This window comes from Carcharhinus amblyrhynchos, chromosome 14 (assembly GCF_965287045.1).
Source record: "Carcharhinus amblyrhynchos chromosome 14, sCarAmb.v2.hapA, whole genome shotgun sequence".
Classification (NCBI taxonomy): Eukaryota; Metazoa; Chordata; class Chondrichthyes; order Carcharhiniformes; family Carcharhinidae; genus Carcharhinus; species Carcharhinus amblyrhynchos.
Window position 1 is genome coordinate 7,438,574 of NC_137337.1, and position 24,837 is coordinate 7,463,410.

General features: G+C 44.0%; 1 protein-coding gene across 5 annotated transcripts in view; it reads left to right on the forward strand.

The window, feature by feature from the left end:
* cep128 (centrosomal protein 128) overlaps positions 1-24,367 on the forward strand; it is a 299,878-nt gene extending 275,511 nt beyond the window's left edge. For all 5 annotated transcript variants that reach the window (XM_080202221.1, XM_080202225.1, XM_080202224.1 and 2 more), the window contains 3 exons: positions 6,928-7,041; positions 15,854-15,962; positions 22,512-24,367. In XM_080202221.1, coding sequence (XP_080058347.1) covers positions 6,928-7,041; positions 15,854-15,962; positions 22,512-22,627 — 339 coding nt within the window. In that variant the 3' untranslated portion in view covers positions 22,628-24,367. The remainder of the gene's footprint in view (positions 1-6,927; positions 7,042-15,853; positions 15,963-22,511) is intronic.
* Positions 24,368-24,837: the final 470 nt, after the last annotated feature.

Sequence of the window (24,837 nt, forward strand, 5' to 3'; positions counted from 1 at the left end):
TAAAAAAATGTTTCATTGCTGCTGGATCTATTGAAACTTAATTTATTGATTTGTATTGAAGTAGTACGCTGAAGTTTGTCTCCTTTACGAATTGAAAAGAAATTCCAAGTCTGCCGTAAACACTGATTGTTGACTGGAGGAAGCTATTGTGATGGAAGGGAAAATGGTTGTCACCATCTCACAATATATTAATATTAGTTAGAGGTTGTTTGTGTAATCTCTCACAGGCTGATGGATCATAATACAGATGAGATTCAGCCAATAGTTAAAGTGGCAGCTGCAGTATAATCTTGGAATAAGTGTGCGTTATCCTAGTTAACAATTTGGCCTTAATCATGATTAAAACATTTCAGTGGACCACAAGAATGGCTACGTTTCACTAGTGGGCTTACATTAACACTGCAGTTAAGTTACTGTTAAAACCCCCTAGTTGCCACACTCCAGCGCCTGTTCAGGTATGCTGGGGGAGAATTTAGCATAGCTAATGGACCTAATCAGCATTTCTTTCAAACTGTGGGAGGAAACCAGAGCACCTGGAGGAAACCCATGCAAACATGGGGAGAACGTGCAAACAGTGACGCAAGCCAAGAACCTGCCTCCCTGGCGCTGTGAGGTGGCAGTGCCGCAAGATTAATTATAAAATGATTTGTATTTTGTGATGCTCTCTGAAGATAAATATTGACGAGTACACTGGAATAATTACCCTATTCTTTGAAATACTGTTGTGCGATCTCTTGTATCCACCCAATCAGGCGGATGGGACCTTGGTGTAATGTTTCATCTGAAAGATGGCACTTCAGACAGTGCGGTGCTCACTCATTACTGCACTGGAGGCTTGGATCTACTTGCTCAAGTCCTGGAGTGGGACTTGAACTTGGAAGCTAGAAGAAGATCAGCCTTTCAGGCTAAGTATTCTTTCCCAAGCTAAAATCTGTGGAAGAGCATTGGCTCTTAGGAGTTTTCATTGTTGCTCTTTGTCACTGGCTTTCTCCTTTCAAGGACCGTACATCAGCACTTGGAAATGTTGAATCGGAGATTATTTTTTAAAGTATGTGGTGGCACAATGGTTAGCAGAGACCTGGGTTTGATTCCTGTCTCAGGTCACTGTCTGTGAGGAGTTTGCACGTTCTCCCCGTGTCAGTGTGGGTTTTCTCCGGGTGCTCCGGTTTCCTCCCAAAGTGCTGGTGGTGGTGAGCTGCCTTCTTGAACCGCTGCAGTCCATGTGGTGTGGACATAATAGCCACAATGCTGTTAGGAAGAGAGTTCCCGATTTTTGGCCCAGCGACAATGAGGGAATGGCCAGATAGTTCCAAGTCAGGATGGTGAGTGGCTTGGAGGGGAACTTCCCGGTGATGGTGTTCTCATATATCTGCTGCCTTTGTTTTTCTAGGTGGTAGTAGTGGTTTCAAATTTAAAAAGATTCTTGACGAGTTATTGTAGTATTTATTATAGAAGGTAAACACTGCTGCAAATGGCTTTTGGTGGTGGAGGGAATGAATGGTTCAGGTGATGGAGGGAGTACTGAAAGTGTGGGCTGATTTGTCTTGGAGGTTTTGAGCATCTTGTGCGTTTTAGGAGCTGTATTCAGGCAACTGAGCAGTATTCCATTAGAACCCTGATTTTTATCCCATAGATAGTGAACAGGCAGATGGAGTCAATAGATGAGATAATTACTGCAGAATTCCCAGCCTCTGACCGGCTGTTGTAGCTCGTGGTATTTGTGTGATTGGCCCAATTAAGTATCGAGTCTAACCCCCTGGAGGATGATAGTAGGGGATTCAGTGATTGTGATACATTTGAATGTCAAGTCGAGATTGTTAAATTATTTTATGTTGGACATGGTCATCACCTGGCATTTGTCTGGCATGAATGTCACTTGCCACTTATCATCCCACACCTGAATAGTGTCCAGGTCACTTGGCTTGCAGCTGCAGGCTCCTTCAGTATCTGAGGAGTTGCCAATGGCACTGAACACTCTGCAATCAGTGACTATGCTCACTATCCACCATCCAATCTATATCTGAAATATATCATTGATAAAGCAGCTGAGAAAGGTTGGCCCTAGGATAGCCTCCCTGAAGAACTTCTGCAGTGATGACCGGTACTCTGATGTAAAACTGACAAAACTATCTATTGTGTTAGATTTTATTCAAACCAGATGATCCCACCCTCCAGTCTTATTCTTGTTGACTTCAGTTATACGAGGGCCACCTGGGCTGGATTTTCCCAGACCAGTGGAGATGAGTTTGGGTATGGGAAGTAGAGTGGTGAGCTGGGAAAAGTCTGGATGGCTGCCTGACACATTTCCACCCCTGGAGACAGCTCCCTAATTCGGGGCCATTTTGCCCTGGTGCCAGCATTTTAATGGCATTGGAGCAGCTGCCGTTGTGTGAACTCAGACTGCTGCATGGCCCAATGACAGAGCTGAACAAATGGTAATACGTGAAAGGTGGTATCCTCCCAAACCAATGGCCAGATCAGCTTTAGCCATTTTAATTTATAGATTTGGTGCAGGGGGTCTGCTGAGAATGGGTCTCCTCACAGTGGTGTTGCTGGGCTGACATCACTGCAGGGGAATCTAGAGCTGGGGAACAGGGTTTCTGAACAAGGAGTGGCTGATTTAAGCTGGGAGGTAACAAGAATTATGAATCTTTGGTTATGATTTGAATTTTGGAGAGCACCCTAGAACGTTGGTCTGCAGCAGGAATCCTTACATCCACAAGATAAGGCAGGCGGGGGCCTTGATTTTGTGTCCCATCAAATTTGTGCGTGAAGCACTATAGTAACTGGGCTCTGAGTAGATCTGTTGGTGTGGTACTATAGTGGGTGTGGTTATTGGAAGTGTGTGAGATCGTGAACTGGTGCAAGGACCCACAAATCTTCATTAGATTAAAGAAGTCGTGAGGCAGAAGGACAAAGCTGAGAGAAGAAAAGTGCCCAAGAGAAACTGTGTGAAACAAGGGGGAGGAGATTTATTGCAGTATATTGCACAAGAGGATTAAATAGGACACACAGGGCAGGTCACACTATAATCTTCTGCAAGACTAACTTATTATTTGAATATATTTGTTTCTGTTTTTGATATTTTTTGTTGCACCACGTCAGTTTTATGGTGATCAAACTCCCAAAAATCAGATAAATGATAGTGTTATGGTTCAGGTCAGAAACTCCGAAGTATTATATGGAGCCAGCCTTGATCATAAGTTTGGCACCTTGGATTTGGCTAGGATAAACATGATATGTTTCACTTCAGGTATGATTCAAATGACCCACCAGGGAGCTATTAGCAAACAAAGATTATTTAAGAATATAGTTAACATAGTAAGAAAATTAGCAACAATTTTTTATCAATTACATACAAGAAACAAAACAACCACCGTAATGTAAGCCCTTAACAAATATATAGAAGACATTCCAATCAAACCAAACCTTCCATAGACAAAACCCTCCATTGACAAAACCCTTTAAACAAATTCAACACAACAAAACTAATGTTCACATGATACTGGAATTGAGTCCTTTGGCTGAAGTCTGCAGTTTTCTGGGTTGACTCAGAACCACTTGAAGTCAGAATAGCTTCCCACAAGGCCGGGTAAACTCTGGTCAAGCCACCAACAACAGATTCCCCCCTTAAGAAAGCCAAGGCTTTATTTTCAGATAACAAGCAAAATTTCCAAATGAAACAGGGAGAAAGAGAAACAATCAGCTTGCTGTCCCTTCTAAAAATTAAAATAAACAGCTCCAAACGGAAAATGAAAGAATTTCTGTCACCTGACCTGCCAACCAGTTTTTCTCCTAACAATGCAGGGTCATAAAAACTAATCCCAGAAAGTACCTGAGGCCCCCATTTAAGCCACTTAAGGAGCAATAAAAGGACATCTGGTAGACAGCTCAGCAGGAATGAAAAACAGGGAGGCTATGAGAGCGCCAGAGATCATTACTTCAAAAAAAGACTTTCTTAAAGGTACACTAACGTCACAACAGATTATATTGATTGCATGTGAACGTGCAAATTGTGTCCGTTCAGCTTTAGACTAGTGCTGTTTGAGTGTGGTTTTGCATTGCTTCAGCAGGAGAACACAAAGGTTAAATGGTACATAATTTAAGAGACGTAGAAACGAGAAGCAGGAGTAGGCCATTCAGCCCTTCTAGCCTGCTTCGCCATTCATTTTGATCATGGCTGATCGTCAAATTCTATATCCTGAATCCCACCTTCCCTCCATACCCCTTGATCCCTTTAGCCCAAGAGCTATATCTAATTTCTTCTTGAAATCAGACAACGTTTTGGCCTCAACTGCTTCCTGTGGTAATGAATTCCACACATTCACTACTCTCTGAGTGAAGAAATTTCTCTTCACCTCAATTCTAAAAGGTTTATCCCTTATCCTTAAACTAATTCTGACACCGTAAGTCTGTGCAAAAGATAACACATTCAGAGGAATAGTGATTTAAAACAGACAAGGACCCATCATTAAAAATACTGCCTCTGTAATGGGTACGTATTGCAAATTAGTTTAACGAAATTTGAACTTACCTGTCTCCTGCCTTAGCATTTCCGTGTATAAGAAGATTCAATAAGAATGGACCAAGTTTACAGAAATTCGTATCACACTACAAGGAAAGGGGACCCTAGAACTGCTGTTCCTGAATTCTCCTCATTGAGCTTTAAAGCTGGTATTGTGGGAAACTCTTTGAATATTCGAGTATTGCTATTGCTGTGGCTCGGCGGGAGTAGGAGAGATGCCTCTGAGTCAAGCGGTCATGGGTTCAAGTCCTATTCCAGAGACTTGAGCACGTGAGCCATTACTGACACTCCAGTTGGAGCGCAGGAATCAAACCTTTAGCATCTTCAACACAGAACAATGTCTCAAGGCACTTCACAGAAGGATAATGGTCCTGATTCAAAGGAAAAGATATCGGGAGGCTGGACAAGCGCTTGGCCAGGGGAGTGGGTTTTAAGGGTGGTGTTAAAGGGAAGGTGGAGAGAATACAAAATTATATACACAGCGTGAAGCGGTATATAGATCAGTTGAGTGGGCGAACAAAAATCTGGCATTTGGAGCATAAGGTGGGAAAGCGTGAAGTTGTTCACTTTGTCAGGAAGAATAAAAAAAGTAGTGCATTCCTTAAATGGAGAGTGACTGCGGAACGTAGATGTGTGGAGCGTTTTAGATGTTCCTGTGCATGAATCACAAAAGGTTAGTTAACATGCAGTCGAGAAAGCTAATGGAATGCTATCCTTTATCATGAGAGGACTTGGCTATGAAAGTTAGGATTTAAGCTTCAATTACACAAAGCATTGGGGAGACCACATCTCCAGTACTGCGTGCAGTATTGGTCTCCTTATTTAAGAAAGGATAAAAGTAAATTGGAAATGGTTCAGAGGAGGTTAATTAGAATGATACTTGGAAGAATTAAGGGGCACTGTTTTAAAATTAGTGGATGCCCTTTTAGGACTGGGATGAGAATTATTTCCTCAGAGGGTTGCGTCACTTTGGAAATTTTTGGCTCAGAAATCAGTGGAGGTGGCTCAATTGAATATTCTTAAGGTGGAGGTAGAGAGATCCTCGTTAGGCAGGGGAGTGAAAGGTTATTGGGGCAAGGTAGGAATGTGGAACTCAACACAAACAGATTCGCCATGATTTAATGGTGGAGCAGGCTTGAGGGGCCAAATGGCCTACTCCTGTTCCCATTTAGTATGTTTGAGAGGCAGAGAGGGAATTTCAGAAAGAAAGGCTGAGATAGCTGAAGACACAACCAACTGATCAACTATTCCTCTTCCCTCCTCACCCACAGTATGGCAAATGGGCACCAGAGAAGTACTTGCCTACCACTTGTTAATGAAGTGCTGTCTCAGCTCCACATGCTCCAATGGGGTGAGGTCTGAAGGGCACCAAAGCTGTCGGGATTGAGTCTCATTGGAGTTTCGCTATAGACTCTACCTGAAACTTTAGCCCACCTGTTCGCAGAAATTAGAAGCTGAGTAGACCATTCAGCTCTTCAAGCCTGTTCTGCCATTCATTTTGATCATGGCTGATACCAGAACGATAGGGAGTGGGATAGCTTGATCTTTGGTTTGGATAAAGCTCGACACAACATCGAGGGCCGAAGGGCCTGTACTGTCTATGTTCTATACACGGGGGTACTTTTCCTCTCTTTCACTGACCTGCCATTGTCCCTTTTAATCCAAGTCCTCAAACTCCATCGGTCCAAAGGGTGTGTAGGGTAGATGGATTGGCCATGGTAAATTGCCCCTTAGGGGACTGGCTAGGGTAAATACATGGGGTCATGAGGGTGGGGTCTGGGTGGGATTGTGGACTCGGTGTGCTGAATGGCCTCCCGTCTGCACTGTAGGGATTCTATGATCATTGAATTCAATATTCCGATTCCCCCCTTCCTCCCATATCCTTTAATCCCTTTAGCCCCAAGAGCTATATCTAATTTCTTTTAGACATCAGACAACATTTTGGCCTCAACCACATTCTGTGGTAGTGAATTCCACACATTCACCACCTTCTCTCGGTGAAGAAATTTCTCGTCACCTCAGTTCTAAAAGATTTATTCCTTATCCTGAAACTGTGACCCGTAATTCTGGACTTTTCCACCATTGGGAACATTCTTCCTGAATCTACCCTGTCTAACCCTGTTAGAATTTTATAAGTTTCTATGAGATCACTTTTTCACTGACAGACTTGTTGTGTATTCCAGATTTTTAATTTTTAGTGCCACGTTCTACCTTCTGCTCACCATGCCGAAACTGAGAGTGCTTCATAGTTGCAAAGTTGCCTGCTTTTCACAACTGCTTCCCCATCTTAACATACTCCATTTGAAATAAGGTTATGTCAGAAGTTTCCTTGTACTTTGACTGGGATATTTCTGCACTTAATGATGTTTACTCTCTCCCACTAAAATATCCTGTATTTTCAGGATTCCCAGCGTCACCGAGAGATGATAGAAGAGAGATACTCCAAGTATAAAGAGATAGTGAGTTCCCTGCAACAGCAGCTGCGAGACTCAACAAGGAGGATTCAGGAATATCGGGTAAGAAAGAAACACCTCCACTTTCATAGCGCTGTGACTTTCAGTATAGTTTAGCTCAAGAAAGTCTGGTGCAAAGATTTTACTCGGAGGAAATCTTTCTAACATTAAGTCACCTTGTCAGCTAAGTTGAGGTCAGCACCTAAAATAAAATAAGAAAATGCTGAAAATAGACGGCAGGCTTGTGAGGTAATGCGAAAAGAAAAGAAATAGGTTAATGTTTCAGGTGTCAGAACTGGAAACTGAGACTGAACAAATGAAGGAGTGGGGAGGATCGATGGAAGTTAAAGGCCCAGATTTTCTCAGCATCATGGACAAATCTCTCAAGAAGGCAGACAGGACCCAGACACAGAGGTTCCCCCCACACATCTGACATATTCCATTAACGCCCACAGGGGAAAGAGTCTGGGGCATGACCCCCGTTAAGAGAAGCCCAAATTCAACAGGACCAACTGAACCCAGTGCTGAGTTCAGACAGACCCCATTTCTGCTGTAGCAAGGATCTTAAGCCGCAGTGTGGAAGTTCCAAATTTTTAGAGTGATCATAAATGCTCTTGAGGGGTGAATAAGGTCGCAGAACTGTCAAACTCCAAAGTTATTTCAGTTCTCAGTCTTTAAAAAAATATTTTAAAAACCAGTCTGTCTGTGTCAGTAAGACGTGGTAAGGGGGGGAATGCTAAGTTGACAAGGAAGGTTTTTTTCATTCATTCGTGGAACATGGGCGTCGCTAGCTAGGCCAGCATTTATTGCCCATCCCTAGTTGTCCTGGAGAAGGTGGTGGTGGTGAGCTGCCTTCTTGAATCCCTGCAGTCCATGTGCTGTGGGTTGACCCACAATGCCGTTAGAGAGGGAATTCCAGGACTTTGACCCAGCGACTGCGATGGAGTGGCGGGTTAAGAGTGGCACGTTAGCATAGTGGTTAGCACTGCTGCTTCACAGCGCTAGGGACCTGGGTTCGATTCCCAGCTTGGGTCACTGGCTATGTGAAGTTCTCCCCGTGTCTACGTGGGTTTCCTCCAGGTGCTCCTGTTTCCTCCCACATTCTAAAAGACATGCTGGTTAGGTGCATTGACCCAAAGAGGTGCTGGACTGTGGTGACTAGGGGAATTTCACAGTAACTTCATTGCAGTTAATGTAACCTTTACTTGTGACTAATAAATTAACTTTAATGTATTTCCAAGTCAGGATGGTGAGTGGCTTGGCAGGGAGCTTGCAGGTGGTGGTGTTCCCATTTATCTGCTAGTATGGGGACCGTTGGGAGGGGCGGGGCAGAGGGCACTGGGGTTATGAGTTGGCATGGAGCGTAGGAGGGATCATTTGGGTGGGTAGAGTACATGGGTTGGCATGTGGAATGGTGGGGAGGGGTGAGAGGGAGTGAAAGTTGAGGACCAGCGGGCGTAACGTTTAACAAAATAACTGGTCCCAGAGAACTGAAGCAGACCTTTTAACCAGCCTGCCTTGGCACTCAGCTACCTCTGTGGCCGCCTGTGATTTATGTCCAGTGCAGGGGCCAAACATTATTCTGAACCCAATCTCCTGCAACAAAGATCCCACCATTCCGACTGGTTTCACCCGGGCCAGGCATGGCAAGAAAGGAAATTTCCCGACTCCCCGCACCCGATTCAGGAGTGAAATTCTGGGCCAAAGGGTCTGATACGTCACAAAAGAGGGAGAAGATGCAGATGTTATAGTTAAGGAGAAGGATGAAATATTGGATGGGATAAACAAAGTGAAAGAGAAAATGGTAAAGGTTTTAGCATCTTTGAAATTCGATTAGTTGACTGACCCGGATGGAATGTATCCCAGGCTGTAGAAGTGAGGGAGGAAATAGTGAAGGCTCTGATCATTTTCCAATCCACTTTGGCTACAGATGTGATGCTGGAGGACTGGAGAACTCTTAATGTTGCATTGTTGCTTAAAATAGAAAACATGGATGGGCCAAATGGGTCAATCAGCCTAACTAGTGGGCAATGATTAGAAAAGTTTCTGAGGGACAGCATTAATTTTCATTTAATAAGGCGCAGTGCCACAGTGGTTAGTACTGCTGCCTCACAGCACCGGGGACCTGGGTTCAGTTCCAGCCTTGCGTGACTCTGTGGTGTTTGCATGTCCTCCCGTTGCCTGTGTTGGGTTTCCTCTGGATGCTCCTGTTTCCTCCCACAGTACAAAGATGTGCGGGTTAGGTTGATGGGCCATGCTAAATTTCCCCTTAGTGTTAGAGGGTGTAGCAGGGTAAATATGTGGGGTTACAAGGGTAGAGTCTGGGTGGGATTGTTGTCGGTATAGTCCTGATGGGCCGAATGTCTTCCTTCTGCATTGTAGAGATTCTATGAAATTCATCCAAGAGGTTCAGCATTGATTTGTACGGGGGAGGTCATGTTTGACTAACTTGATTGAATTTTTTGAAGCGTTAACAAGGAGAGTCAATTAAGATGGTGGATTTGATGTGGCTGACATGGATTTTGGCAAGATCCCTTATGGTGAATTGGTCAGGAAAATAGAAACCCATGTGATCTCAGAGAAAGTTGGTCCCAAAATTGGCTCAGTGGCTCAAAGCCGAGGGATGGTCGATGTGTTTTTGTGACTTAAAGGCTACGTTTATTTGGGTTCCAAAGGGCTCAGAGCCTTAGATTTTTCTTTTCGTTATCAGTGATTTGGGTTTAAGTGTAAGGGGCATGATTCAGAAGTTTGAAGATGACACAACATTGGTTTGTAATGTAGAAGGCAGCAGATTGCAGCAAGCGATCATTGGACCAGTCGGGTGAGCAGGAAAGTGACAAATGGGATTCAGTCTCGGGAATTGTGGGATTATGCATTTGTGAAGAGCCAACAAGGGAAGGGAATGCACCATCAATGTTTATAAACTGAGAATTGCAGAGGAATCTTGGAGTGCATACACACAGATCCCTGAAAGAAGCAATGTGATAAAATAGTTAGGAATGCAGGCAAATACTTTCCTATATTAGTCAAGGCAGACAATACATGAGCCAGAATTGTCTAAAACATAGGTTAAGCCATAGCTAGAGTACTGTGGACAGATCAGCTTCCATCCCAAACTGATGTTATCATTGCGACAGGCTGTTTGCATTTCCATAACTTCACCCCACTTCACCCCGGTCTCAGCACATCTGCTGCTGAAACTCTCATTCATTCCTTTGTTACCTACAGACTTCACTATTCCAACACCTTTCAGGCTGTTCTCCCACATCCTGCCCTCAGTAAACTTGAAGTCATCCAAAACTCTGAGCCCATGTCCTAACGTGCATCAATACCCACTCACCGAATGCCCCTGTGCTCGCTGACCCACATTTGCCCTTCAAGCAATGGCTTGATATTGAAATTCTCATCTTGCTTCCAATACCCTCTCTCCCCCTCCCCCTACCACCCACTCACCCACCACCATCTCTGTCATATTCTGCAGCCACACTACCCTCTGAGATATTGACGCTCATCTAATCCTGGCTCCTTGAGCATCCCTAATTTTAATTGCCCCACCATTGGTGGCTGTACTTCAGTTGCCCAAGGCCCCAAGTTTGGGAATACTCTCCCTACACCTCTCCACCTCTCTCTCTCAACTTTCCTCCTTTAAGGCATTTTTTAATTCTACCTCTTCTGACCAAGCGTTGGGAGATATTAGTTCAGCCAATGAGGGTGGGTGTCACATTTACCACACTCCTGTGAATTGCCTTTACTATGTTAAAGGCACTATATAAAAATAAGTTGTTGTCAAAAAGCGGATTTGCACTGGGGAATACATTAACCTACCAGGCTACAGACCAAAAGCTGGAAAGTAGGATTAAAGTGGATTGTTCAGACAGTATGGGCATGCTGACCTCCTTTTGCGCTGTAAATTTCTACTTTTAACTCTTGAGGCTACGGCAAACAATTCCATAGTCAATGGAGAGGGTTTTTATTTTTGATTTACAGTAAGATGGAGAAGTGTTGGCCTTCACAAAACCCTGTTCAGAGCCTGTTGAACATCTTGCCTTTTTCCTTGGTGATTGGCACTTGACTTTTACTTGTTTTATTTCTTTTCCCTCTTTCATTTGTCTCTGTGCTATAAAAGCTCTCACTCATCTGTCATTTTGCAGTCTTGACAAAGGAGCTACACTCAGAGCATCGACCTATATTTTCTGTTTTCAGCTACTGAGTGATCTGTTGTGTCTCTCCAACATTTTGCATATTTTTTTCTTTATCGCTCAGGTCCCTACCTGTCTTTCAGTAACATAGCCCACAGATTAAGAGACAGGGCAGGTGTCTCTTTGGCCAGTTCCACTCTGCGGCATAAATTTAAAAAAAGCTAGGTGGGATGGGGGGCATAGTTGAAGAGAGAGCAGTGTGAGGATGAAGAAGAGAGATTGATACGGGGAGGGTTTGCAGTTTCACACTCCTATTTGTACCCCCCCCTCCCCAATCCTATCCTGGGGAACCTGGAGGAATATGCCATTTCCTTCCAATCCCAGCTTGAAGTAATAAGTATTGATCAAAGACTATGTATAGTCAATATATTCTATCAATATCATTACCAAGATACAGGAAGAGGAGATATTTTACCTCTGCTGTAATCTGATGTTGACATAATTTCAATATAGTAGAGAAAAAATATCACATTTATATGGTAACTTCCGTGTCTTCAGGACATTCTATAGGGCCTTACAATGAAGTGCTTCTGAATTGTAATCTGTCTTGTTGGGGAAAGTGGCAGCCAATTTAAACACAGATTTCACAAATGGCAATGAGATACATGGGTAAGATGGGTATAGAGGGATATGGGCCAAATGCAGGCAATTGGGACTAGCTTCGGGGTTTAAAAAAAAGCACAGCATGGACAAATTGGGCTGAAGGACCTGCTCCATGCTGTAAACTTCTATGAGCCAAATGGCTTATTGTCCCTCAAAAAACATCACAAACAAAATATCTGGTCATTTTCATGGAGCTGTTGGAGTTTGTTGTGTGCAAATTGGCTGCTGCACTTCCTACATTGTAATAGTGACTACTGTTCAAAAGGCATGTCATTCATTGACTGTAAGGCATCTTGGAACACCTTGAGGTCATGAAAGGCACTTTATAAATACAAGTCTTTCCTTTCAAATAATCTGTTTTTAGTGATGTTGATTGAGGGGTGAATGTTGGCTGGGACACTGCCAGGAACTCCCATGTTCTGAATAGTGCTATGGAATCTCTACATTCACGTTGGAGGACAGACGTGACTGAGGTTTAATATCTCATCTACATGATAGCACATTTGCCCGTCAGTGTAAATATCTGCATAGAGTAGGGTTTGAGCCCACGACCTCCTGATTCAGAGAGAGTTACCATCAAACCAAGGCTGACAAGTAAATATTGAAAACATGGGTTGAGTTATAAGGAGAGGCTGGATAAGCTGGGACTTTTTTCCCTGGAGCGTAAGGAGGCATAGGTATGACCTTGTAGAGGTCTATAAAATAATGGGGGGCTTAGATCAGCTAGATAGTCAATATCTTTTCCCAAAGTAGGGGAGTCTAAAACTAGAGGGCATAGGTTTGAGGTAAGAGGGGAGAGATACAAAAGGGGCCAGAGGGGCAATTTTTTCTCACAGAGAGTTTCTGTGGTGAGTTGCAGAGGTAGTAGTAGAGGCAGGTACAATTTTGTCTTTTAAAAAGCATTTGGAGAGTTACATGGGTATGAGGAGTTAGAGGGATATGGGCCAAATGCCAGCAATTGGGATTAGCTTAGTGGTATAAAATGAAGGGTGACATGGATAAGTTGGGCTGAAGGGCCTGTTTCCATGCTGTAAACCTCTATGACTCTCTGAGATCCTCATTTTATTTCTATAGTTTGGAGGTCTCTGGTAACCCGACACAACCTAGTGATGTTAAATACTTGTTTTAATTTCCTTCTGTAAACCTTTGCCAATTAAAATGAAGACCTGATACACCCAGTACCAGGGAACTGAAATTCCATTATACAATAATTGGCCTACTTTGCGCAGTGCTGCTGAGTACGAGACAATCAAAGTGGTTTTGTTTGTGGGAAAGTCTGAATGGTTTTAAATGTTTTTGTGGCAGATTATCCACAAAAAAATTCTCTGCTGAACAGAGAAGAAATCAATCTTAGTGATTGTACCTCACTGTCTGACCCATGCTGAAGATGTCTCACATCACATTGTCTTTCTAGCCATTTAGTTGAGCCAAAGGCTCAACTGGGAGGGGAAAGTAACCAATATGTTTTCAAGTCTAACGCAATAAGAGAATTGGCAACACTTCCCATCAATGAAGTCTGCTTTTTCTGAAACTGGCAGGATGAGCAAGAATGGATGCCTGCATGTTCTGGACAGTTAGATACAGTTCCTGACCGAAAAGAAATTGAACAAATTCCCTCTCGTTCTAATCTTGTTCTCTATCTTCCAACCTGTCATAAACAAGTTGAATGATATCCGTTCAAGGGTATAGATGTGTGCAGCATTTGATAGCTATCCCTAACTAGCTTTGAGAAATGCTGGTTATTGAACTGCTGAAGCCATTATTTAGTAGGTACACCCACACTGCTGTTAGGATGCGAGTTCCAGGATTTTGACCCATTCATAGTGAAAGAATGGTGGTATGGTTCCAATTCGGATAGTGCATGTCTTGGACGGGAACTTGCAGGAGTAGTGTTCTCATGCACCTACTGTCCTTGACCTTTTAGGCAGTAGAGGTTACAAGTTTGGAAGGTGCTATTGAAGGAGCCTTGGCACATGGCTGTAGTGCGTCTTGTAGATGGGACACAGTGTGTGTTGGTGGTGGAGAGAGTGAATTTTAAGATAGGGGATGGAATGCCAATCACGTGGGCTGCCCTGTGTTGGAATAGTGTCAAACTTCTTGAGCATTGATGGAGTTGCACTTGGTGGAGAGTATTCCATCTTACTGCTGACATGAACCTAATAGATAGTGGGCAGAATCTGGGGAGTCAGAAGTTTTGTTAGTTGCTGCAGAATTCCTAACCTCTGACCTGCTCTGGTAACCATATCATTTATATGGCTAATCCAGTTCAGTTTCTGGTTAATAGTAGTCACTAATGGTAGTTAATACAACCTACCTTTTCCACCATTATGGAAAGGTAGAGGTAACACTTCTATTCTCTGTACTTTCATTTTAAATGAGGGAGTCTTGATTTGGGTATCAGTTTACAAGGCAACTCTTGTAAGATACGTCGATTGCCACAGAAACCTGTAACATATAAAAAGCAACCATTATCTGAGCACTTTTATTCTGAATGTCACTGTTGCAAGTACACTTCTCCTGATTGTGTTATTGCTAAAGTCTAGTTAACATGACTATCACATTATCTGCTATTACACAACATAAAACAGTCTCACAGTTGTAATATAACAGGCTGTTTTCTATTCCTGGATTATTTTTGGTGGAAGATTTTTTTTTTCCTAATTGTTTTTAAATTGATGGATTTATATATTTAATAGCCATGTGAAGTGTGTATGGCAGTGCAATGGTTACATTACTGGACTAATAATCCAATAGATCGGAATTCAAATCCCACTATGACATTCTGAGAATTCTGTCCCTGTTGTATGAAAGTTCTGGAATTAGAATAAACATTTGTTATTAGTAAAAGTGACCATGAAGCTGTCAGAATTAAAAAAAACACAATTGGTTCACTAATCTCCTCTAGAGAAAAAAATTCAATGTCCTTATCTGATCTGGGCTATGTGTGACTCCAGTCACACATTGGTGACGTTGACTCTTGGGTGCCCTCTGAAATGGCCTAGCAAACCACTCAGTTGTATCAAACTGCCACCTCAAATGCCAACCTCAGAGGTTCATGACAAAGGCCCCTGTCACCTTCTCAAGGTAACTGGGGACAGGCTGTATGTGCTGGTCTTTCTGCTGACCCGCCTCACATCCCATTAATCAAATTAAAAATAATTTCTTAGAAACATGAATATGCATGTTCACAAATAGCTCCGATGATCAGATACTGTGGCAAAATGGCAAATGATGGTTTAGTTGTTTAAAAGAGGGAATTTTTTCAAGACTCCGTATGAAGTATCTGTTGAATATTTGTTAATTAGGTGCAAGCAGTTGCCCACTTTCCATTTGGACCCTCAGGGCTTGCAAGGGCGCTCCCAAAGTAGATTTAACGTAACACAGTGCGGTGATTTACTTCGTGCATCTTTATCCAACAGTTTGGAAGAGCACTTCCCACTGAATAAGTGGAACATTTTTCATTTCTTCCTCCAGCCATTGTATCACACTTTTCTTTAACTCTTGCATGGAGATGTGGGCATCACTAGCCTGACCAGCTTTTGTTGCCAATTCCAAAGTGCCCTTAAGAGAGGGTTTGGTGCACAATGAGGCTATTTCCAAGTTAACCACATTTCTGGGGTTCTGGAATCACATGTAGGCCAGACCTGGTAAGGACAGCGGATTTCCTTCCCTGAAGGACATGAGTGATCAATCAATGATAGTTTTGTGGTCACTATGTCTGAGACTAACTTTCAATTCCAGGTTTATTAATTACATTTTTGCTGGCGTGGTGAGATTTGAAGCCTTGTCTCCAGGGTTTTAGTTTGGACCTGTGGATTTATCATTCAGTGAGATTACCATCACACACACACACACACACACACACACACACACACACACACACACACACACACACACACACACACCCCACCCACCCCACCACCCCCAACCTCTGGCATTGCCAATTTACACCCAATGTGCTCATTAAAGTACTGGATTGAAGCTGCCTAAACATAAGGCGCCCCAGGGTTCTGGTGAAAGTGGAACTGACTAATCCATGTTTCTTAAAATGACTTTTTAATTCTGGCAATCAGGATGAAGAACCGGACACCAGCTTGAGGGACGAGAGATCAGATGGTCTGCCTGATGCACTGCGTGATAAAAACGGTTCGCCTTCCAGCTGTTTCACTACAGACAGTGACTGTGAGTATACACTGGGCCTTCCCTACCAGCAGGCTGCTGTGCCTTGTGTAATATTGACAGGGTGATGTGACAGATATAGGGTCTGGATTCTGGCCAACATTCCGGCATTGATGAATATCCCCAGTTACAAAGCTGCTACCCAAGTGTCATTGGTTTTGTTGCACGTTGTCAATCCTAACATAATCTTTGCATTTATGTGTTCATTGTGGGGCAGTGATTCAGCTACATTTTTCAAAGATTTCTGTTAAGTTCCTCAATGAAAAGTTTCCTTTTTTTAGAATTATAGAATCCCTACAGCACAGAAGGAGGCCATTTGGCCCATCAAGCCTGTAGCAGCCGCAATCCCATCCAGGCCCTATTCCCGTAACCCCACATGTCTATCCTGCTAATCCCTAACACAATGGGGCAATTCAGCATAGCCAATCAACCTAATCCGCACATCTTTGGACTTTGGGAGGGAACTGGAGCACCTGGAGGAAGCCCATACAGACATGGGGAGAATGTGCAAACTCCACACAGACAGTGACCCAAGCCAGAATTGAACCCGGGCCCCTGGCACTGTGAGGCAGCAGTGCTAACCACTGTGCCCCCACAGTGTTGATTTCCAAATGCTGCATCAGATTGAATGGTCACAGGATACGGAGGGACCACTATCCTTTCTACACTGGGAGATGTGAGAGGAACGTGGCATGTGATGAGTCTGTGGAAGAGTCAACCCTGGCAGTGCCCAGGAAATGTCAGTGATGCAGACAAAAATGTTGCTGTTGCAGGTGTGGGCATAGATTGCCATCCCTTTATCTGGCTTACAACCTCCTGAAGTTCTGATATGAAGCATGACCATTAGTGCAAGATCAAAATTAGTGCATCTTTGACACAGCCTAAAATCCAGAGAATTTGTATCACAACAACAGGGCATCCAGTTTGTCTGTGCTGGTATTTATGCTGCACCTGGGCCTCCTGCCATCCTGCCTCATCTGGCCCTATCTGATTATCCTGTTCATTTTTCCGTTGTGAACTGATCCAGTTTCTCCTTAACTGTGCCTGCATTATTCCTTCTGTTAGTATTTGAGTTATTCTCTGAGAAGGAGTAATCTTCTAAAATCTTTATTAAATTTATTGTTAACTAGGAGGCATAAGTATAGGAGAGTTCTAGATTCCCCACAGGTAGACACATTTTGTTCGAAGCCTACCCTGTCAAACCCCTTCCTAATTTTTAAAAAAACATTATTTCATAACTCTTCAGTCACTCTTTTCCAAAGAAAAGAATCCCAGCCTGTTCAACCTTTTCTGATAGTTATAATTTGTGATAGTTATAAGGGTTATGAGAAGCAGGCGGGAAAGTGGAACTGATCCACTTCAGATCAGCCATGATCTTGTTGAATGGCGGGGCAGGCTCGAAGGGCTAGATGGCCTACTCCTGCTCCTATTTCTTATGTTCTAATTTCTCAGTTCTAATATCGTTTAGGAGCAGCACGGTGGCACAGTGGTTAGCACTGCTGCCACACAGTGCCAGGGACCCGGGTTCAATTCTGGCGTTGAGTCCCTGTCTGTGTGGAGTCTGCACATTCTCCCCGTGTCTGCATGGGTTTCCTCCGGGTGCTCCAGTTTCCTCCCATACTCCAAAAATGTGCAGGTTAAGTTGATTGGCCATGTTAAATTGACCCTTAGTGTCAGGGGACTAACAGTGTAAGTATACAGGGTTACAGGAATGGGGCCTGGCTGGGATTGTGGCCAGTGCAAACTCGATGGGCTGAATGACCTCCTCCTGCACAGTAGGAATTTTATAATTCTATGATATCTTTTTTACACTATTGTCACAGTCATTTTAGGAGACTAGAGCTGGTTCTCCCAAGTCCATTAATTCCTCATCTTAAGTTGCACTGCTTAAAGTTTTTTGATTCGACACTGGTCAGTTAATGGGGTGGCTGTTCACAGAATTTTATTTTAATGTCGTTTCATGTGGGTATGACATTGGTTGTGTGACCCAATCGGTGCCATTTTGGAGCAGTATCTCCAGTTCCCTGACTCTCCTGCACTGTCTCGGCGACCCCCCCGCCCGCCCCACCGCAGTGCACAGCCCTCCTGCTCTCTGGCTGATCCATCCTCTTGTCAGCCTTCCAATTCACGGCTTACCGTGGTGATCTGCAACTCGAAGATGCTCTCACTCCAGAGCTGTTGTTCCTGCCTCTTGCCACTCACCTCCCGAGTCCCCCGCCTGCTGCAGGGGTTTGAGAGAGCGAAGCGGCGAGCAGAGGAGAGGTTAGCTTCAGGAAAGGGTTGGCCAGCAGTTGGGAGGTCCGCCGAGCAGGATGTACAATAGGCCGGAGGTTCGGCAAACATAATGAGTGGCGACTAGAAGAATTGGGGAGTGGAGGAGGTGGCACACTGGAAGTAAGAAATGTATTGTATTCTAATGTGGGTGGCACGGTGGCACAGTGGTTAGCACTGCTGCTTCACAGCACCAGGATCCCAGGTTCGATTCCCGGTTTGAGTCACTGTCTGTGTGGAGTTTGCATGTTCTCCCCATGTCTGTGTGGGTTTCCTCTGGGTGCTCTGGTTTCCTCCCAGAGTCCAAAGATGTGCGGTTAGGTTGATTGGCCATGATAAAATGCCCCTAGAGTCAGGGGGGGGGGTTAGGTAGGTTAAATGCATGTAGTTATGGGAATAGGGCCTGGGTGAGATTGTGTTTGGTGCAGCTTCAATGGGCTGAATGGTCTCTTTTGCACTGTAGGGATTCTATGATTCGAATGTTATTTCATTTAAAAGTACAGAAATTTGGAGTATTTCAATTTACAGGTCACAGAATCCCTACAGTGCAGAAGGAGGCCATTCAGCCCACCGAGACTGCACCGACTCTCCGACAGAGCATCTCACCAGGCCCTAATACCAACCCTACATGTTTATCCCGCTAATTCCCTAACCTACACATTCTGGGCACTAAGGTACAATGTAGCAATCCGTCTAACCCACACATCTTTGGATTGTGGAAGGAAACTGGAGCACCTGGAGGAAACCCAAACAGACAGGGGGAAGAACATTGGGACTCCACACAGACAGTCACCCAAGACTGGAATCAAACCTGGGACCCTGGCGCTGTGAGGCAGCAGTGTTAACTGCTGTGCCACCCTAAAATGATTTAATGCTCTTTTCTGAGGAGAAAGCCCCAGAAAATCTAATTACAGTGTTTTACATTGGTTGTAAAGGGAAGATCTAACCTGATAACAGTGATTCGCTTAAAGTTGTGTCTTTTCACAAACACAATTATAATGTTAAGTGAGGACTTGCTCTGTTATCAAACCAAGGCCCCATCAATGTTTTATGTAACCGCCCTGCTTTTCAATACTATCCATTTAGAAATCATTGCCAGCGCTTTGTTTGTGTTTTGATGGCCTTGTTAACTTGCCTTTTTCATTGTGGTGCGTGTAACAAAGCTTCCACATCATTGCCGAATAGAGACAGAATGAATGAGAGAAAACGGAGAGCATTTAATATACATACATATATATAAACGGGAAATTGTTTTTACTCAAAATCTTTTGTGAAGAAAAAATATTGGACATGACAGGGTGAAGTAGGAGGATAAATGAGAATTCCACTGAGATTGTGAAACATTGCACAGAATGCAGTACTGAACAGCCGAGGATTTGAGAAAAGATCCTTCAACAGTCCGACATTTAACCTGATATTTGCCATTGTTTGCTGACACGGTTCAGCTTATGTCCAGTTGCCTTGTTTTACCATAGTTGACATTCACACCCACCTTAGAGCAAAGGCAGAAGAGACGGTGGCCTAGTGGTATTATCACTAGACTATTAGTCCAGAAACTCAGCTAATGTTCTGGGGACTCGGGTTCGAATCCCACCACGGCAGGTAGTGGGCTTTCAATTCAGTAAAAATATCTGGAATTAAGAATCCAATAATGAGCCGTGAAACATAAGAAGTAGGAGCAGGAGTAGGCCATCTAGCCTTTCGGGCCTGCCCCGCCATTCAACAAGATCATGGCTGATCTGAAGTGGATCAGTTCCACTTTCCCGCTTTCTCCCATAACCCTTAATTCCCTTGCGTACCAAAAACCTATCTACCCGTGATTTAAATATATTCAGCGAGGTAGCCTCCAACACTTCAACGGGCAGAGAATTCCAGAGACTCACCACCCTTTGAGTGAAGAAGTTCCTCCTCAACTCTGATCTAAACTGCCCCCCCCCACTTATTTTGAGGCTGTGTCCTCTAGTCTCTAGTCCTGCTATCCTTTCTAAGCGGGAAGAATCTCTCTACCTCTACCCTATCCATCCCCTTCATTATCTTGTTTGTCTCTTGTCGGACCATTGTCGATTGTCAGGAAAACCTATCTGGTTCACTAATGTCCTTCAGAGAAGGAAATCTGCCATTCTTACCTGGTCTGGCCTACATGTGACTCCAGAACCACAGCAATATGATTGACTCTCAACAGCCTTTGGGCAACTAGACATGGGCTCAGTTGGCCAGCCACTGACACCTATGTCCCACGAATGAATGAAAAAAGATTTCAACCTGTTCCCTTCCTCAGTGTCCAGGTGGTAAGTTATCTGCTCATTCTGGCAGTAGAAGGTAGTTAGTTTCAGCAGCATTGTGTTAGTGATAGCATAACTATCTTAATTCCTGCTCTCAATTACACTCCACTGATTCCCCAGTAGACATAGAGTCTGAGGGCAGAATTGGGATTGGCCATGATGCTCCTGTGGTGGAATAGTCCAATGGGACTTGCTTTGTTGGTTCAGATATAAAGAATGGCAAGCTTATGAAGGGCATTCATCAAAGGTTTGACTGGGTAGAGGACCAGAGAAATTCTGATGGTGCTGGAGGGGAGAAGGAAACTGTAACCTCTTTGAAGGGATTTCAGAAAAGAATTCAGCTTGTGAGATTTGGCCATCATTTATCTCGCTCCAGTATTTACCACATACCCTTTCTGCCCATCAGTATGCCTGTTTAAGAGAGGAGATGAGGGACACGGCTAGCTGGTGTTTGAATTGTGAGGGGGTTCACAATGCCTTTTTATTCAAATTTGGCATGTGAGTGTCACAAGCAAAGCCAGTATTTGTTGCCCTTGAGAAGGTGAGCTGGTTCTTAAACTGCTGCAGTGCACGTGGTGCATGTGCACCCACAGTGCTTATTTTCTGCTGCACTTTGATGAACAAGGTTAGCACTGCTGCTTCACAGCGCCAGGGATCCGGGTTCGATTCCTGGCTTGGGTCACTATCTGTGTGGAGTTTGCACATTCTCCCCATGTCTGCGTGGGTTTCCTCCAGGTGCTCCGGTTTCCTCCCACAGTCTGAAAGACGTGCTGGTTAGGTGCATTGGCCATGTTAAATTCTTCCTCAGTGTACCCGGACAGGAGTGTGGCGACTAGGGGATTTTCACAGTAATTTCATTGCAGTGTTAATGTAAGCCTACTTGTGGCACGAATAAATAGACACTTAAAAAATAATTGATTGGCCAGCTAGGCTGTTTCAAAGGGCAGTTAAAAGTTAACCACATTGTTGTGTGTCTGGAGTCACAGGTTGGCCAGTCCAGGTTACAATGGCAAATTGACCCCTGGAAAGCTTTAGTGAAGACCGTGCGTTTTAACACCAATCAGTAGTGATCACTGTTACTGAGACAAGCAATTGAATCCAAATTTATTAATTACATGAATTTAAATTCCCTTCCCTCAAAGGCTAGCACAGTGAGAAGTGAACTCATGTCTGTGGAGTATTAGTCATGATGTGGGTATGCCGGCGTTGGACTGGCGTAAACACAGTAAAAAGTCTGACAACACCAGGTTTTAGTCCAACCTATTTATTTGATAATATTCTCACAAGCTTTCGAGGGGTTACCCTCTTCGTCAGGTTCACCTGACAAAGAGGGTAACCCCTCGAAAGCTTGTGAGAATATTATCAAATAAATAGGTTGGACTAAAACCTGGTGTTGTCAGACTTTTTACTGTGGAGTATTAGTCCAGCCCTCTGAATTAATAGCCCAGTAACATTTATCACTATGCTACTATGCTCTCTAACTTTTCTTTGATGCGAGTAACCTGTCTGTTGCACTGTGCTGATATATTCAAGATTGCTGGTTGGACGTGCATGTCTTAAATTGCTGTGTGTATGTTGGATTTGTACAGCTTGTTTATAAAATCATAGGATCCCTACAGTGCAGGAGGAAGCCATTCGGCCCATCGAGTCTGCACTGACAACAATCCCACCCAGACCCTATTCCCGTAACCCCACATATTTACCCTGCTAATCCGGCTGACACTAGGGTTAATTTTAGCGTGGCCAATCAACCTAACCCGCACATCTTTGGGTTGTGGGAGGAAACCAGAGCACCCGGAGGAAACCCACGCAGACACGGGGAGAACATGCAGATTTCACACAGACGTTGTTGCCCTGAATGATACATTCAGGATGACTATGTCCCCCCATGCAGTTCAGGAAGAGCATTGGTTGGAAAGTGGAGGAGGGAAGAATCTCGGTGCCATTAACTCTGTCTTCCAGACAAGTCACTGAGTGCTGTGATTCTTTTTCCTTACAGCACCAGACGGCAGGCGCAGAAATCTGCCTTCCGGAAAGCGAGATGCAAGCCGAGGACGTGAGCTCAGCAGGGCTGTTAATGGAAGAAAGTCTCCTGCAGAAAAAGACAAGTATTAGGCCATAAAGAGCAAGCGACATTGTGTGTTTCTCCAGCAGCTTTAATGGATGGCGTGTACCTTGTATCAAGCAGGGTGGCTGTGAGCGTTTACTGAAACGTGTTTCCATCCATTATACGCATGGTAGCAGCAGGCACTCACTAAGTGCCTCTAAAAGCACAGTCTTTTCAATTTATTTCCTTTGTATTACCAACACAAGAAGCCTGTGCCAAAATTAATATCGCAAAGAGAAACTCCTCAATGCCACCGTTTTAAAAGCTGTAAAAATTCTACATTTACAGCTCAACCTGATGCAGTTCACGGACGAATGTGTTTGCTAGATATTGGCCAGAGGCTCTTAGCTTCAAATATTTAAGCTACCTTTAAAAATGATCCTTCAAAGCAATTTAACAGCAGATATAATGTGTGAGAAGGGACAGCTCACCAGGATCTTTCATTACACATAACATAAAAGGACTGCAGAGAGACGGTAGGTTGTGGAACTGGAATGTTGTCCACCTCCGCTCTCTCTGTCTCTGTCTGTCTTTGTCTCTCTCTCTCTCTCTCTCCCTCAATTCTGGATGCCACACTTTAGGAAGGCTGTGAAGACATAGGGTGAAGAAATGATTTACTGGAATTTTTCTGGAAGTGAGGGCCATGCTCATGTGGACAATTAGAGATATTGAGGTTGTTCTTAGAGAAGAGAAGTGATTTTATAGAGATGTTCAAAATCATGAGGGATTTTGGCAGAATAGATGGAGAGGAACTGTTCCCATTGGGAGAAGGGTCAAGAAGCAGAGGACACCAAATGAAAGTAATTGGCAAAATAGGAAAAACGAACGAGCGGTTAGTTTCTGGGACACATGCTGAAACCATCAACTCAATGGAGACAGCATCCATTGGAACAGGAGACTTCACTCTCCAATGATAGGGTTACAGATGATCCATGGTTAAAATGATCCCTGCGAAGGAGTTCCCTCTCCCCTCTTAGGTACAGGTTGACTTTGGCTTCTTAATCCTTGACTTGTTCCCACACGTCCAAGGGAACCCTAGGAAGATTGCGACAATCGGGGTTGCCGCTGGCAAGAGCGGACGCAGGATCCCCATGTAGTCCTGATGTCAGGATCCCGAAGCCTGCAGTAACAGCCAGCCCTATAACCTGCATCGGATTGCGAAATAAAATGAAGCAGTCATCTTGCTCTGTATAAATTCAGCCTGAGAAGAAAGGCTGGGGTAATATCTCTTCTCCCCACCCTATGATGTTTTCAGTTAGCTCAGTGGCAAGCCGCAAGAGCAAGATTTGGCCTTGCCAACTTATACCAGCTAAACTGAGCCTCCATGAATGAGTCTCTGCAGGTCTGCACATCGCTGCGAATTATATAAATATCAGTTACTTTTATCTTCAGGATTCATTAACCTCCTGGATGAACTTCACATCAGTCATCTGGAGGGACTGTATTTGAGATGGCAAGTGGAGGAGAGCAGTTCAGCTTTAGACTGGTGGCTGAAAATCACAGAGGCTGCAGCCAATTTCAGAAGATGATGATATTGCAGTTCATAGAGTGCCAAAGTCATTATGTTTACAAGATCCCATATATCTCAGTAGCTGTAATTCCACAACCAGTTTAGGTTGATTTAGCTTCTTCCACGGAACTGCAGCTGCCACACTGCACTGAGTATAAAGAGTCTCCAGAGTCTCTGCACTTCATCAGAAACTTTGCACTTAAATGCCCTAATGGGGAAACATACTGAGAGACACGGGGGTGGGGGGGTGCGGCTGGAGAAGGGGGTGGTGGAGGGAGTGCTCAGCTGCTGCAGGCACCAAAGACTCAATGAAACCGGAGGTTGAGGGTAGCATTGCATCTGTTTGAGGCAGCATTTCCAAAACCCCCATAATGAGGGAGAGGACTGTCCAAAACTGGCCGACAGAGACAGACTTGACACTTTGACTTTCCATTCACCAACAATGTGCCTTATACAGTACCGAATCGGAACAATTTTCAGGGCCTGTCTTTATACAGTCGTTGTCTTCCTTATGCAATATTCTGGGCAGGTGAACTAGAGATAGTTTCTGCCCCATTGAAATTTGTGGATCAAGTGGAGCATCTGTCAATTGGTTACAAATCAGTAGTAAAGTCTTATTCACTGGCAAAGAACAGTACAGCACAGGAACAGGCCCTTCGGCCCTCCAAGCCTGTGCTGATCATGATGCCCTAACTAAACTAAAAAAAA